Raw genomic sequence first — 15,330 nt, forward strand, 5'->3', positions numbered from 1 at the left:
ATGGTGCATTAAGGGTTTGGTAACTACAAGGAGTTTTTTCAAGGAAAGACTTCACGCTTGACTTAATACTATGAGGTGGTATACAACATTCTTCCTCAAATTTTATTGAGAACTCTTTAATGTCCCAAGTTTACTTCATCATATGGACTGTAGCCATTATGTGCCTTGTACAATAGCACAGTCCCTTTCTTTCTCTTCAAGATTTTTCTGGTTAGGCAAACTGAATAACCAAAATTGACATTTGCTGAGCTTTGCTGAGCTGAAAATTCTCCATCCATTAGGTTATGATGCAATGAAATGAATCCAGAAGATAAATCAGATGGTGCAACTGACATGCCTTGTATAAAGAAGACTACTTTGTATTTTGCTTCGCCATGTGTACATGTACCCTTAGAAGCAGACCATCAAGCACCCCAGATATTAGTACATGCCATTACATGGGATTCCTATTTACATCCTTATACAGCAAATAACGTGTTCGGCTTTTGCCAAGGGCAGCATACCTGAAAACAGGAGCAAAATGAATCACTATTAACTTAGGTTGTATCTATTTTAGGAAAAAGAAGCATAAAGACCCAGAGTCCCTCACTTACCATTGAGGAACAAATGGTGCCATCCAAATGGCATCACCAGCTTGAACAGGGTACCTGTTGCACAAGTTCACACAAACAAAAGGCTATGAGGCACCTTAAAAGCTAAGAATACCCAAATATGTTGCCAAGAGATGCGAGTAATAAAGTGCAAAGGACGAAAAAACAAAAGAGAAATGAAGCAGTAATTAGTCTTGATATTTGGCATTGGAGTTTTTATTAGTTTCTCTTCTCGTTAGAGTAAACAATATTCTCTGTGATCAGTCAAATCTCCATGAAAAAGGGACAAGTTCGTGTAGTTTGTGATGCTATGTCCTTGATCAACATCCAAAGTCTGGCCGAAAATGCTGCCTACAGTCCAAAAGAAGCCTTTCTTGACCATCAAACTGCAAATCCTGGAATGACGGATCAAGCCCGTCCTCGGCCTCGACGAGTGGTGAGCAGCACAGAACTTTAATCATTCTAAAGAATGTGCAACACTTCAATTCTAAGGGGGCTTATGGTTGCAGGTCTGGCTGGAATAAATTTCTAATAAATTTCATTTAACCCCCTCCCCATCATCTTTCCAATTGTGTCTTTTGGCATGAGAGCAGCCAATGCCAAAAATGTATGCCAATCAGGATAAGACCATAGTAAAATCACAGCAAAACTCAACATGTTTACTTTGAATTAATAGTCTGTGTGACAGATTGCAACTCTTACCAGCTGTCACCTAAGCGGTAAATTCCCTGGCCCTCCAAAAGCAGTAAACCATGCTGGTTATAATGGACCTCCTGCCAAAAAACCGAAGATATTTTAGATGCATTCATAAATCTGGAAGGGAAACAATAGAAGGAACATGACAACCATGTTTGATTATGCTTGTTTGAAGAAGATTCCAAACACGTAGGTAAAAAATACTTGGCTTAACTTGGTATAGCGTAAATGATTTGGCTCAAAACAAGGCCAACATCATGAACGGATCCTTTTCACGGAATTTGCACACGAATTTACGTGCGTAAATTCCATGAATAAGAGGTGCAGCTTCTGTTTTTTATTGGAACTCTTGCAGAGACACAGTTTTCAGTTTTCAGTTTAGAGAAATGAAAAGTGAAAATTTTAATTGTACAACAGAGTGTCTTTTTTTTTCTTTTCTTTTTTTCTTTCTAGAAGTCTAGAATGGAGAGTCTTTGATGAAAATTTATATGCATAAAGTCCACATATTAACAAGTAATTACAAATTTCCAAAAGCACTCATTTTTCATGAATTCCTTGTATTTGGCAAAGATGCTAAGAATTTACTCTGCGAAGAACCTCAATTGGTTGGAAAACTTTCAGGATCCGAAAAAGCAGAAGTCTGAATCACAAATAAAATGTTCATTTTGGAAATTGGCAGTAAAATGCAAACCTTCATCTAAGGATAACCAGAGATATTGGCAGTAAATTCAAAACAGGAAATCTGCGGCAGAATCAAAGAAAAGTATACCTTCACATTAAGAAATTCTCCTGGTTGAAAATCCATAATCTGCCAAGTGGAGTATAATAGTCATTAACTGATGCTTCAAGCAGATATATCTATCAAAATTGCTACATGCTCTGTTGAATCCTTGTTCACAAACAGATAAGAATTTACATCTTGCTATCTAAAAGTGAGATGTAGTGTAGGCAGCCAATGCATCTCAACAACAAGATTATGCAAGGTAACAACTCACATGAATGTTGAAATCATATGGCAAAGAAGTGGGAAGTAGTTTCCTGAGTTCAAAAACCTGAGAATGAACAAGAAGGTAATATTTCAGTTAATAGTATTTATAATGTCTGATGAAATTCTAATAGCTTTGAGACTTAATTAAACTTCTAGTCATAATCTTCTATTCTTAGGAATATTGATCAGGAACTGCTCAGAAAGTAAAGTAAATTTACCTCGCCAGGAGTCTCAAGAAGAGGCTGCTTATCTGTTGTACCAACAATCAGCCCTGTACTATAGTTTTCCAGGTAGGAGTACCTGTAAGAACAAGACTTTGGTCACCTAATAGGAGAACCACTGCAAATTTTTTCAGAAGGCAAGAATAGGAGGTTGATTTCATATGCAGCAATCTAATAAATCTTCTGCATGTATTGTGTTGATTGGGTGAAAAAAGTTAATAGGTGGCCTTAAAAATAAAAATAAAAATAGAGTTAGAAAGTATATTCAACGAGTACAATTCAGGGTAAATAGGCCTTTGTGATTAAACAGAGTAAGAAAAAACTGACTAAATTGTCAGTCAACTTTGATGCATAGGAAAGACAAACCTTCTTTCAAATACAACAAGAGTTGCGGTTGCCTCACAATTCAAGTGATGAGTTGAGTTTGGAGGAAGATAAGCATAGGAATCCACCTACATAAACTATGAAATTATTGAATAACAAGTGGCATCAAGTTTTCCAAGACTTCATTGAACAGCTGAAAAAATTGCTAGACCCCAGATAAGCAAAAGGACAGCAAAGATATCCAAAGAAACTCAGTGTTGCTCACTCGGACTTCATATTTGAAATTTATGATACAGAAGCCCAAGTAATGAATTAATTAAGAGAACATGAGCACCTGCAAGTAATATACTTGGAAAAAACCTCCCAACACTGCACACCCACAGAAACAGAAAATCCCACATTGTGCATAGAAGCAATCAGAACTTTAATATATCATTTCACATCATATTTGTTCCCTTCGATGCGCTCTTCCTCTTCATCATTATTACATCCCTTATGCAAACTATCACAATGAGCAGTAGTGCAGGGTTTCATGAGCGTTAAGCCTTGCTAATCTAATTGCAAAATCTAAAAAAGAAAAAAATGCTTAGTATTCTTACATTCAGATTATGGGTATAGCCAGATGCATCAATAAGAACTGCAGTACCATGAAGAACGAATATGAACCTGATTGTGAAAAACCAAAAGAGGGAGGTAGAATTTATAAATTGCAAGACAAATATTAAAATTGATTTTTCAGAAATTTACATAATAATGATTTTTCTATGTAGGATTTCTCAGCAGAGTCATAATAGCATGTACCTCTCAGCATCACTTAGTGGAAGCCCTGACTTTGAATTTTCTGCAGACAAGAAGATGCAGAAACCAAGTTGAAGATTAAAAAGTAAATAACAATAAACAGCAGAAGATACGAAATAAAATTTACGACTAGATTTTCATGTTGATGTATCCAGTAGCTAGACCATAGAAGCAAGCTGTGCAATTTGTTGAAACAATAAGGTAATTTTTCACCTTAAAATCACATATCAATATACCAAGTAAATCATACCTTGCATCTTAGCCAAGTACATAACAAAATGTGAGCCCATTGCAGGTGTTATAAGATAAGCACCCAATGTATTTGTCCTGTCAAGCCGATTCTGAATAAAATTAAAAGAATTCTAGCTATCAACAAAACTAGCTGAACAAAGTCAAGCTGAATATACCAAGCAGGCAAAGGGCTGAACACTTGACTTTCAGGAGTTATCAGAGCATGGTCCCTTTTGTACACGCTGCGAGTGAACCCTGGCAAGTCTGCCAATAACATAATTCAAGATTAATTTCCTGTAACAGCACTACTTCTTCACAGAGTAGTATTGAAACAAATAATCAACTTTCAACAATTTCCAGCTACTAAATTGAGTTTCCCTTAAAATGCCTCAACCAACTTTCCCTCACATAAGCTCGATACCAAAAGCATACTATATTACAGTAGCCTCATACCATTATTAGTCCACAGAACCTAAAAAGTTGCTTAAGCCTTTCTGTGTTCATAAATCAATTTCAGTATAATTGATGCAACGTTCAATGAAAAAATTGAATCCCAAAAATCAAAAGTTGTGGCTGCTTTAGAGTCAGTAATAACAGACCTTGCAGATGAGAAGGAGACAAGGTGGGATTGGTAACTTTCCAGTAAAGTGGTAGAGCATTGGAGTCAGTCTTCAAGATTGATGGTGCAGTGCAGAACCCTTCTTGAGACAATGAAACTTCCAAGATGCCTGAAGAAACAATTGAAAATGGACACAAACAGAAACATAACATGTAGGATTCTGATTTTGACCAAGAAAAAGAGACAAGAAATTGGAAAAAAAAAAGCTGGAAAATGAGTTTACCTAACATTAGTGAAAGAAGCAAGTAAAGTTGCACAGAGAATACTGAGAAAGATTGCATCTTTGGCATGATTATGGCTTCCTGAGATCGGTTGATTCTGGGGTTCCGGATTTTGTGCTTCTCCAGTGAGTGGAGTTCAGTCTCCGCCAATTCCTGACAGCTTTTGTCTACTTCTTGTTACATATCACCGGCAGCCTCACTGCGTGTTAATTTAGGATTTTTTGGTGGGAGCTGTGTCAGCTCCAAGAAAAAAGTGACACTTTCTGAGCATGAAAAAGAGGAAAAGGAGAAACGCTGCCAACCCTCAAGTTCTCGTGAAATCTATAATCATATCTATGACATTTCAGGTACCCTATATCACTATTACATTAGATTATGTGATTCCAACCCGTTGGTTACATTAGATTACGCTGCCAACCCGTTGGTTGCATTTTTTAGAAGTATTTTGGAAAAATAATACCGAAACACTTTTTAGAATATAATATATATAAGATGAAAATGTAGTTGAAGAAGTACAAATGTGATTAAAAAAAATATATTTAGAGAAAAAAATTTTAAATCAACAAGGTGAACGTTCTAAATGTGTGCTACAAATAGTTAGCTAATTTTTTGTTTTAAAAAGTCACAATTTAATCCTTTCAATTCTACGATGATATAATATTTAAATTATCAAAAAAACACAAAGAGCATGTTCACCTTTCTTGTTTGAGCCTTTGTTTGGATAGGGTATTATTTGAAATATTATTTGGAATAATTACTGTAGCACTATTTATGATGTGATGTATGTGAGATAAATGGGTGATTGGAAATATAAAAAAGTGAATTAAAAAATGTGTTTATGATGCAAGCGAAATATTATTTGGAATAACGGAACTATCAATAAGTTCCTAGCATGGGCTTATTCAAAGATGTTTGAGAATTTGTGTTTCCATACAACTCACAGAGCAATCACAATAAAAAATTAAGTGAGTATTTGACTCGTGTATGATCGATTTTTCATCACCTATGTATCACTTCTTACATGGGCCAAAGATCTTGGCACTAAATGGATAAAAAAATTGTGCAACCGCACCGTGCAAATGATCCCTTGATCTACCATAAAGAATTGGAAGAAATTTGGACCATGTAATATAATTTTTAAATGAATAGCCTAGATCAACCCAATTTCTTACAGCAGATTTTGACCGTCAATTGTTGTCTGTGGCTGCACATGTAATCGCTGCAAACAACTCGATTACATCTTTGATTTCGTTTCCCATTGAAAAGAATGATGCTAAAGTTGTTATATTAAATAAAAGTAATGTTAATGAAACTTAAAATGCCTCACTATTTTGTACAATCTTAAATATTTCTTTAAAAACTTCAATTAAAATTTGACACGTGCAAAATAAGAATTTATAAGAGTAGATCTAGTTAAAAATCAACCTTTCGACGAGATAAAATATCTAGTTAAAATCAAGAAGAAAATCCAAGACGTGTAAAATATAATGTCAAAAAACCAAATTTGAATTAAAGAAGAGGTGATGAAATAGTGATTAACTAATACATATCATTACTTTGAAAAAAATAACTAAAAACTAAACCTAAAAGAGCTAAAATCAAACATGGTAAGATATAATTAAATTTGTTAAGTGCATTGAAGGCATTCAATGATTAGCTAAGAATGGATGCCTAATAGAAATGTATTAAGGAAGTGGGAAATAAATGGGACATAAAGAAGGAAAACAAAGCAAACAAGAAAAGGAAGGACTCAAAGAAGATATGGATGTTAGGGTTAAAATCAACATTGAGGCAATATTTTAGGGTTTTACTCTAATTAACCCAATGGTTTATCGTCATAAAAAGAAATAGTTGAAGGGTCAAATTGAAAATTAAATTCTTAATTAACACCCCAAACATTTCTTTTCATTTGGAAAAACCCTTTGAAATAGTACTAATAGTCTACTAGGGTATATAATAGCCGTTTAAAGCCTCTTCCCTCTCCCCGGATTTCCTTACTCTCCTTATTTTCGATGGACCCCATACTCAATTCCTTGTTAAGCAGCTTCCGGCGCGTTCCGCCGGCAGCTATTCCGGCGATGCTGGACTGTATCTTGGCTTCAATGAGCTCTTCTCCATCTTCCCTTTTCGCCTCTCTTCTCAATGAATTTCCCAACATTACCAAGGTAACACCAACTTCTTCCCTTTTTCTTATTCAAAAATCCCATTTTTCTGCTTGGAAAAAGAGCTCCTTTTTCTTCTTTCTTGAATAACTCTCTCATTTTTCCTTGCTGAAAAACAAAAAGAGAACAAAAAAAGAAGAAAAGCCCATTTTATTCATAAATAGTTCTCTATTGCTTGCTTAAGCAATTGGAGAAAGCCCATCTTTTTATTAGCAGTGAACGAAATTGTCGATTTTGAGCTTTATTAATATGATTTTTAGGATAAAATGGTGGGAAGCAATGAGAGGGATGCAGAGAGGGACTATTGCATTGTATCTTACGTGGCTGCTCTATGTCATCTTCTGAAAAGATCAGGTTTGCTTGAGTTCTGATTCAATTTTGGCTATCATTTTTGTTATTCAGCATGTTTTGAAGATTGAAGATGCTAATAGGTTGCATGACAAAATATACTGCTGCTTTTTTTTTTTCCCTCCTGGCTCAATCCTTGGACAAATGTAGAATTGAGGGCAGTATTACATTCTATGAGTATTATTTGAGGATTATCATCAGTGCCATTCTAGATTTTCAGGCTCAGCATTTTAGATAAAATGACGAGAAGCCATGTTGGGGATGGGTTGTACTTTTTGGATTTTTTGTTATTTTTGTGGTTCAAGTCCTTCTTGCTGAATTGTTAGTTTGCAAGTTGTTGTAATTGTTAGTTTGGATTTTTTATGCAGGTTCAATTACCAGTGAAATAGAGTTGTTTGTATGCAGAATTTTGATTCCTCTTCTGAAGTTGGCACCATCATCTCATCTTGACATATTTAATGAGGTAAGTTGACAAATGTCTGGGTATTGTCGGATGCCTTGGGCATGCCAAATTATGTATCTTGTGATCTGTGGATGGTCCAAAACCTGTCTGTTATGTCTCTCATGCTTTCTTTCTTTTCTATGGACGACTTTTAAGTTTAGGTTGCAAGTATGTTCTTTGACGCTGTGCTTGAAATGAACAGCTGGGATGCTGTTGAAGCAACCTTGGTTCCATTTTTGTTCAGATTGATTGGTCTATCTATGGGGATGATTCAAAGCCAAGAGTCGGCTATGTTTGAATGGAGTTCACGCCCAATTCTTCAGGTTTCTGATGACCACCAGCCTAGGCTGCATTGTTTTCAGCAATGCAGTGACAAGCCAACTAATGAGCTGAACAGGGACTTGATACAGTCTCAGTTTGACTACTTTCCATTACCAATATCTTGCTATATCCTGGCCTTAACACTGGATGCTTCTTTACAATGTAAACATGTGGTGGATTGTACCTGTAGCTTGCAAGTTTTTGCTAACAAATTGATCTGGGATCTCTGTAACCTGACTTTTCAGATGCTTTTACACAGTGTTGAGCATCGATCTTTTGCACTTAGCATTCTTCTTCCATCTATTCTTAGAGTATTAGCTTCACATTGTGCTTTTGAAGTCTCAAGCGGTGTAAGCCATATACTAACCAGGTGCTGTAACCATTGCTTTTGACTCTTATGAAGTCTAATGCATGTTAGTTAAATGTTCATCATCAATACTTGGATTTATTTATAAAATTTCACATTGGCTTCCAGGAAGCATCTTCTTGAGGAAATATGGAAATGCTGCAAGAAGCTTTTCTCAATGGGGCTTTCAGAGAGAAGAGATGCATATACGATACTTTCTCTTTCCCTATCAACTGGTGCTTTTAATAGGAGAACTAAAGATGGGAATGTAATTGTCACCAGAGAAACATTTGATTTGACAGTTGACAATGATTTCTGGGATGAAATTAAAAGAGGCTTGGTAAATAGTGTTTGGTTATCATAAAGTGAATTTCATCTGGAATTTTGTGATTTTGCGAAAGAAAAATTTTGTTACTGATTTTAATTTGTGTTCATCTTGTGTTCTTGTGCTGCTAGGTTGATAAGGAGACATTAACCAGGAAACAGTCATTACACGTGCTAAAAAGTATATTAAACCTGAGGGCGGAAAGCTGTCAGTACCCTGGTCTTTCACATACTATAACTGACAGGAAGAGTTTAGATCTTTGTGGTATGACCAAAAGGGAAAGGTGGGCTGAAGAGGAAGCAAAGTCCCTGGGTGTTGGGAAACTCTATAATTTAAATGATCATCATTTGGACAATCGGCAGAGATGGGAAGCTTTTATTTTGCTGTATGAAATGCTTGAAGAATATGGTACTCACTTGGTTGAAGCAGCATGGCATCACCAGGTTTTACGAGTGACTGAGCTTTAAGTTCTTGATTTTTTATTACCCCACCCCCGAGACACACCCACAGAATACTGTTGTAAAAGATGAGCTGTTCTTGTTGGGACGGGTATTTATCAAATGGCCTGTTGAATAATTCAGATTATTGCTAGTCTTGGAAAAAGGATTACTTGCAGATTAGTTGTGAAACATTGAGACAATAAAAAAATTTTTCTCGCAACTGATGATGGATGACCTAAAACCACATATGTTCTATAATTCCTCTTCTTTAAAGTATGTCATAACTCTCAATGTTCTATTGAACTGCAACATATAGGATATCATATATATTCTAAAACATATTGAGTTGCATTTCTTGTGTTATCAGATGAATTTGTTACTCCAGTCTTCTCTTTCATTGGAGAATTCAGTGAGTTCTCATGGTGGAGATTTCCGTCAAAATTGGATGGAAAATTTGGAGGAAATTTATGAGTGGTTGGCTGTCCTGTGGGAACGAGGATTTTGTCATGATAATCCTCAAGGTAACATTGAGATTCTACAATGTATAGCCTCATAGTACTTTTTATTTTGTCAAATTGCTTTGTACTTCCACCGTCCCAATTTTTTTAAAAAGCATGAAGTTTAACTGGCTTTTCAGTTCTACTCTACCAAGCTAGTGGACGAAATTTAATAGTCCAAAGGATCTGACATTAGGAACAAAACACAGGGCCCACATGCTTAGGCATCTGAGCTGCATGCTTTCCAAATTCCACTCACTGGTGGAATCACACTTTCTTGTTCAACTTGGTAAACACTTAGTAAGAAATAATAGACCAAACATGAATCATCATAGATTTTGTGCTTTTTACAGCAACATGCAAGGGTAAAATTTGAAATGGAATGAAAAGTCCTTTGCCGATTTTACTTGGTGACATTAGTTTGGTACATCCCCAAAAGGAAATTATGACAGTATCAATTGGATGGAGGGAGTATTTGGTTATCCTTTGAATCTTCATGATGATGATGAATTTGCGTTGTCTGAATTTTGTAGTGAGGTGCTTGATCATGCAATCATTTTTGGGTGTTCCATGGAAGGACTATGGAAGCAATGTAAGATTAGTGCCAGAGGAGTTCATACTAGGTCCACTTATGCAAGGATTGAATGATCCTGTTCACCATCAGGATTTCGGTACGTTCACTTCCTGGAACTAACTTTTCATAAATGGTTATTTTCAATGAGGCTATTCGAGAGAAAAGGATACATTTGTCTTATTATAGGGGATCTATTATGTGCTAGTAGTTCTAGATCTATTTCCAATGCTTATTGTATCCTTGTCCAAATAACCTAAAGAGTGACAGAAAAGTCAGGTTAATGTAGCATGAATCAATCTTCTATCTTGTATACTGCAACTAGCTTCTTCAGAACTTAGTGAGCTAGTCTCCATGATGTCCTGTCAGCTTGTACCTTAAGTAGGCATCACATATAGATTTTAATTCTCAAATATATTTGTATTACATTTTCTAGGTTTGAAACGAATCTACTCTTCCTGTACAATTGATGCTGCTGCCAGTTTTCTGTGCCAATACTGCTTCTATCTTGATCCGAGGTAAACTATTATTTAATTTGTCAGATTTTTAAATGCCTATTTATAGTCCTTGTCTTGATAAGTTGATGCAACAACAACTTAGAGCTGCTGAGGGTTGATCTTATGATTCTAATGATTTATCTTTTTTTAATAATTTCAGGAAACAGATTAAATTCTTGATTGACTTAGCATCAACTGCTAAAAAGCATTCTTTTGGGAGACCTGGATTAATGTGTCTTGTTGAGTGCATTGCTTCAGCTGCCCGTGGTGTTGAGCAACATAACAACCCTAGAGTTGCAGGATTTAATGATGCTTCCTTGAACATGATCCAGGTTAAATCTGGTCAAGGAAGCTCCTGGAAAGATGATAAAGTGGATTTACTAGATTTTCTGCGATATATTATTGAAAGCAGTAAACAACACTTTAATGCCAATTACCGTCTTCAAGGTAATAATTGGACATTTTAATATCATCTTCAACTATGAACTTGCCAAATTGTGAAGGCCCTTAACTTTTTTTGAGTTTTTTAGTTTGTGAAAGGATGCTTGATGCTGCTACTTCTGTAATGGCTGCTGTTGACATTCCTCTTGAGATACTTCTGCACTTCATTTCAAACCTTCCTCGGGAGTTCACTGATTTTGGTGGTATGAGTTAGATGTACTTTCTGTCTTAATTTGAACTTTCTTGTGATAATTCTTTGTCTGATTCAGAGGGCTAATTTCTTCGCTTGTTCTTTCCTTTATGCCTACTAACATACTATTTTCTGAATCCAGGGCCCTTGAGATTCAAAATACAAAAATGGCTCATTAAGTCTGATGACAAACATTGTACTGCCAGTTGTCGCATTCCGAATCTGGAACTTTTGACAGCTCTTGATGGCTTCCCCAAAAAATTTACCTATAGTTATCCAGTAGAAGCACGTTTTACTTTTGATGATGCTGACATTGACAAATGGGAATATGAAGCAAAGAGATGGGTGAGGGTGATTTTTCTTGTGAGTAAGCAGGAAAATTTGGAAACTTTATTTACCTTTCTGCGGGACCATGGAAAAAATGTCTGCAAGCAGCAAAACCTTTTGGAATGGGTACCTGTGAAATATCTTATTCTGGTCTCTAGCTTGGTTCAGGAACTTCAAATAAACCAAGATAGAACAGTTGAAGGTCCCATCAGGGAAAGAATCAAGGCCAACATTCACCTTCCTGGGACAGCTGCTTATACAGATTTCCTTGTGGAATCAAGTTTTCTTCAGAAGTTTGCCAAATGTTTTTTGCTCATATTGGAGGAGCTCGTCTCATTTGCCAAATCCTCATGCTCCATTTTCTGGTCCAATCAGGTGGAACACGACTGCATTCTTCCCAGTTCAATTAGAGGGAGACTTGGCGGCCCAAGTCTACGCCGGTTATCATCTAGTATTGCTACTTCTGTTTTGCAAGCTATAATATCTTTGAAGTCTGTGGCATCCATTTCAAGGTGGTGTGCACAATTTACACCTGCTACGTCACTTAATTCTGCTCTTACCTTTCTGTGGAGCTTCTGCTGGAAAATAATTACCACTCCATCAGGTAGATCAGAAACAGAGGCAGAGATACGACTAGGGTCATATGAAGCATTGGCCCATATCCTAAAAGAATTGGTGTCTGTATTCTCTCCTTTGTCTTTCGATGTTGTCGTGGATGATGGAAAATCTTGTGTGTCAGAAGCAGATGATAGACCCACTTTAGATACCTTGGTTCAAACTTTTCTACAGTGTGTCAATAATCTCATTGAAACTGGAAACTTGGTACGAACTCGGCGGGCAATTTTGATTAACTGGAAATGGATCTGCATAGAATGCCTGTTATTAATTCCTAAGTATGTGCTTGAGAAAGGAGTTTATCTTAGAAGCTGCAATATTTTCCTATCAGATGTTACAGCAAACTGGATCTTTAGTGATCTTGTTGATAGCCTTGAAAATGCTGGAGAAGTGTCTGTACTGCCCCTGCTAAGATCAGTTAGATTGATTATGGAGCTGTTTGCTTCAGACAGAAAGGGTTTAGTTGTTACCTCCTCTGATGGCATGAATACCCGGATGATGTGGGATTTGGTCAAGTCCTCTTGGATATTGCATGTTAGTTGCAATAAAAGGCGGGTTGCTCCGATTGCTGCTCTTTTATCTTCTGTTCTGCATTACTCAGTTTTTGGTGATGAATGCATGCATGAAATTGATGGTGCACCTGGGCCTTTTAAGTGGTTCATTGAGAAAATTCTTGAGGAAGGGACGAAAAGTCCACGCACAATTCGTCTTGCTGCATTACATTTAACAGGGCTGTTGCTTGCAAATCCCATGACCATAAAATACTATTTGAGAGAGCTGAAGCTTTTAACCTTGTATGGGTCTGTTGCATTTGATGAAGATTTTGAAGCCGAACTGACCGAAAATCAGGATGCAAAAAGTGAAGTATCAATGTTAGCCCAAAGCCCAGATCCTGAGCTAACTGAAGAATTTATCAATACAGAGCTGTATGCACGTGTCTCTGTTGCCGTTTTGTTTTACAAACTTGCAGACATGGCTGATATGGTTGGTTTTTGTAATGGAGGCAGAAACAGCCTGGCAGCCCTTGCATCTGGCAAAATCTTTTTGCTAGAGCTTCTTCAGTCTGTGCTAAATGACAAGGACCTAGCTAAAGAGTTGTATAAGAAGCATAGTTCAATTCACAGACGAAAAATTCGTGCATGGCAGATGATTTGCATTTTGTCACGATTTGTTTATGAAGATATTGCTGAGGAAGTTATGTGTAGCTTGCATAAAGCACTTCAAAGAAACAATTTGCCCTCAGTTCGTCAGTACCAGGAAACATTTGCAATCCATATATACTTGAAGTTTCCTTCACTTGTTGGCCAACAGTTAGTTCCTCAGCTCCATAATTATGATGTGCGTCCTCAGGCTTTATCTTCATATGTATTCATAGCGGCTAATGTTATTCTGCATGCTGGTGAAGAGTATCAGTCCGGGCATCTTGATGAATTACTACCTCCTACAATACCTTTGCTTACTTCACATCATCATACTTTGCGTGGGTTTACACAGTTACTAGTGTATCAAGTTCTCCATAAATTATTGCCTGGCATTGATGCTGGTCCCTCCATTGCCATGCCACTGGAGAAAAGGTGCCTGGAGGATTTGAAGTCGTACTTGACAGAAAACCCAGACTGTGCACGGCTAAGAGCATCAATGGAGGGTTATCTTGATGCTTTTGATCCAAAAAGTTCTGTCACACCAGCTGGGATTTTTGCAAGCCGGGTGGAGGAACAGGAATTTGAATGTGTCCCAAAGACTCTAATGGATCAAGTGACCCGCTTTTTAAATGATACGCGTGATGAACTCAGATGTTCAATGGCCAGGGATGCAGCTGTTATCAAATATGAGGGCTTACCTTCTGGTGATTATAGCAATTCTCCTAAAGAAGCAAAAAATTCCAATCAAGAACAACCTTCCTTCCATCTGCAGGAAGATGTGTCATTGGATTTCCAGAAGAAGTTTACCCTGTCTGATCAGGAAACACAAACTACTGCTGTTTTTTCAATAGACAACAGCAAGTCGTTGAAATTGCTTGCTGCTATTGAGAAGGAAGATGAACTACTTGATCAGCTGCTACATTCAAGAAATCTAGCGATGCAAAAATTAAAAGCAAGACGACAGCAGTTTATCCTTGTAGCGTCATTGGTTGATCGAATCCCAAACCTTGCTGGATTGGCACGGACATGTGAAGTATTTAGAGCAGCAGGACTGGCAATAGCAGACAAAAATATATTGAGTGACAAGCAATTCCAACTTATCAGTGTAACGGCAGAGAAGTGGGTTCCAATAATAGAAGTTCCAGTTAGTAGCATGAAAAATTTCCTGGAAAAGAAAAAGAAAGAGGGTTTTGCCATCCTAGGTCTGGAGCAGACTGCAAACAGCAAACCTCTCGACCAGTATGCCTTTCCTAAAAGGACTGTTTTAGTCCTTGGCCGGGAGAAGGAGGGTATTCCTGCAGAGATAATCCATGTTTTGGATGCTTGCATTGAGATCCCACAGATGGGAGTAATTAGGTCACTCAATGTCCACGTCAGTGGTGCGATTGCATTATGGGAGTATACCCGACAGCAAAGGTCCCATTGATCTTGCTTGCCTAAGTGGGTATGATATCTAAATGAAAGGGATTGAAGCTCACTGCTTTGTGGAAGAAATTTGCATGTAGGATAGGATTTAGACAGCGGAATTTCTTTGTGTATATATGGTGTTGATCACTACGAGCCTTTTTGTATTCATTCAGGTGGAGTAACTGACCAGTAGTCTGGTGCCAGTGCTCTCATGTTCCTTTACGGATCCATTTTGTACATTGATGATATATATTGGTTACAGTATGGCCACTTGCTATACTTGCACAAAAGTGTACAGTGCCGGAACGTGTTCTGTGATCTTTCATCTCTATTTCATGTAGGCAACGTTAGTTTTAGTTATACTATTCTTAGAATTGATAGAAGCAGATGAATACCGTTGTGCAATGCATATCATGAATCTCTCTTTCAATTGGCTGAAGGAGTGGAGATATTTGAAGAAGGATCTTATCATTTGAATTCAAATCTCTTTGCTTTTATACTAGTGTCTGCGATTCTCTGGTTTGCTAATTATCTGTGTAGACATGATTGTCGAATAAAGGAAATTACGGGC

The 15,330-nt window shown here is 37.1% G+C and overlaps 2 protein-coding genes across 2 annotated transcripts; one reads left to right on the plus strand and one right to left on the minus strand.

Moving 5' to 3' along the window:
- Positions 1-254: 254 nt before the first annotated feature.
- LOC113780975 ((S)-ureidoglycine aminohydrolase) lies at positions 255-5,035 on the minus strand. The gene is made up of 13 exons (XM_027326775.1): positions 4,691-5,035; positions 4,448-4,576; positions 4,025-4,112; positions 3,868-3,944; positions 3,621-3,660; positions 3,419-3,485; positions 2,862-2,947; positions 2,493-2,574; positions 2,282-2,338; positions 2,056-2,094; positions 1,293-1,363; positions 594-647; positions 255-503 (listed from the first exon to the last, which is right to left on the minus strand). The coding sequence occupies exons 1-13, from the start codon at positions 4,755-4,757 to the stop codon at positions 434-436; spliced, it is 927 nt and encodes a 308-aa protein (XP_027182576.1). The 5' UTR covers positions 4,758-5,035; the 3' UTR covers positions 255-433.
- Positions 5,036-6,691: 1,656 nt separating this feature from the next.
- Positions 6,692-15,079, plus strand: LOC113781357. Its single transcript, XM_027327275.1, has 12 exons — positions 6,692-6,853; positions 7,111-7,204; positions 7,567-7,661; positions 7,802-8,331; positions 8,437-8,647; positions 8,764-9,075; positions 9,440-9,593; positions 10,103-10,240; positions 10,577-10,658; positions 10,798-11,084; positions 11,168-11,281; positions 11,411-15,079. The coding sequence occupies exons 1-12, from the start codon at positions 6,701-6,703 to the stop codon at positions 14,776-14,778; spliced, it is 5,538 nt and encodes a 1,845-aa protein (XP_027183076.1). The 5' UTR covers positions 6,692-6,700; the 3' UTR covers positions 14,779-15,079.
- Positions 15,080-15,330: the final 251 nt, after the last annotated feature.

Source organism: Coffea eugenioides, chromosome 8 (genome assembly GCF_003713205.1).
Source record: "Coffea eugenioides isolate CCC68of chromosome 8, Ceug_1.0, whole genome shotgun sequence".
NCBI classification, from domain to species: Eukaryota; Viridiplantae; Streptophyta; class Magnoliopsida; order Gentianales; family Rubiaceae; genus Coffea; species Coffea eugenioides.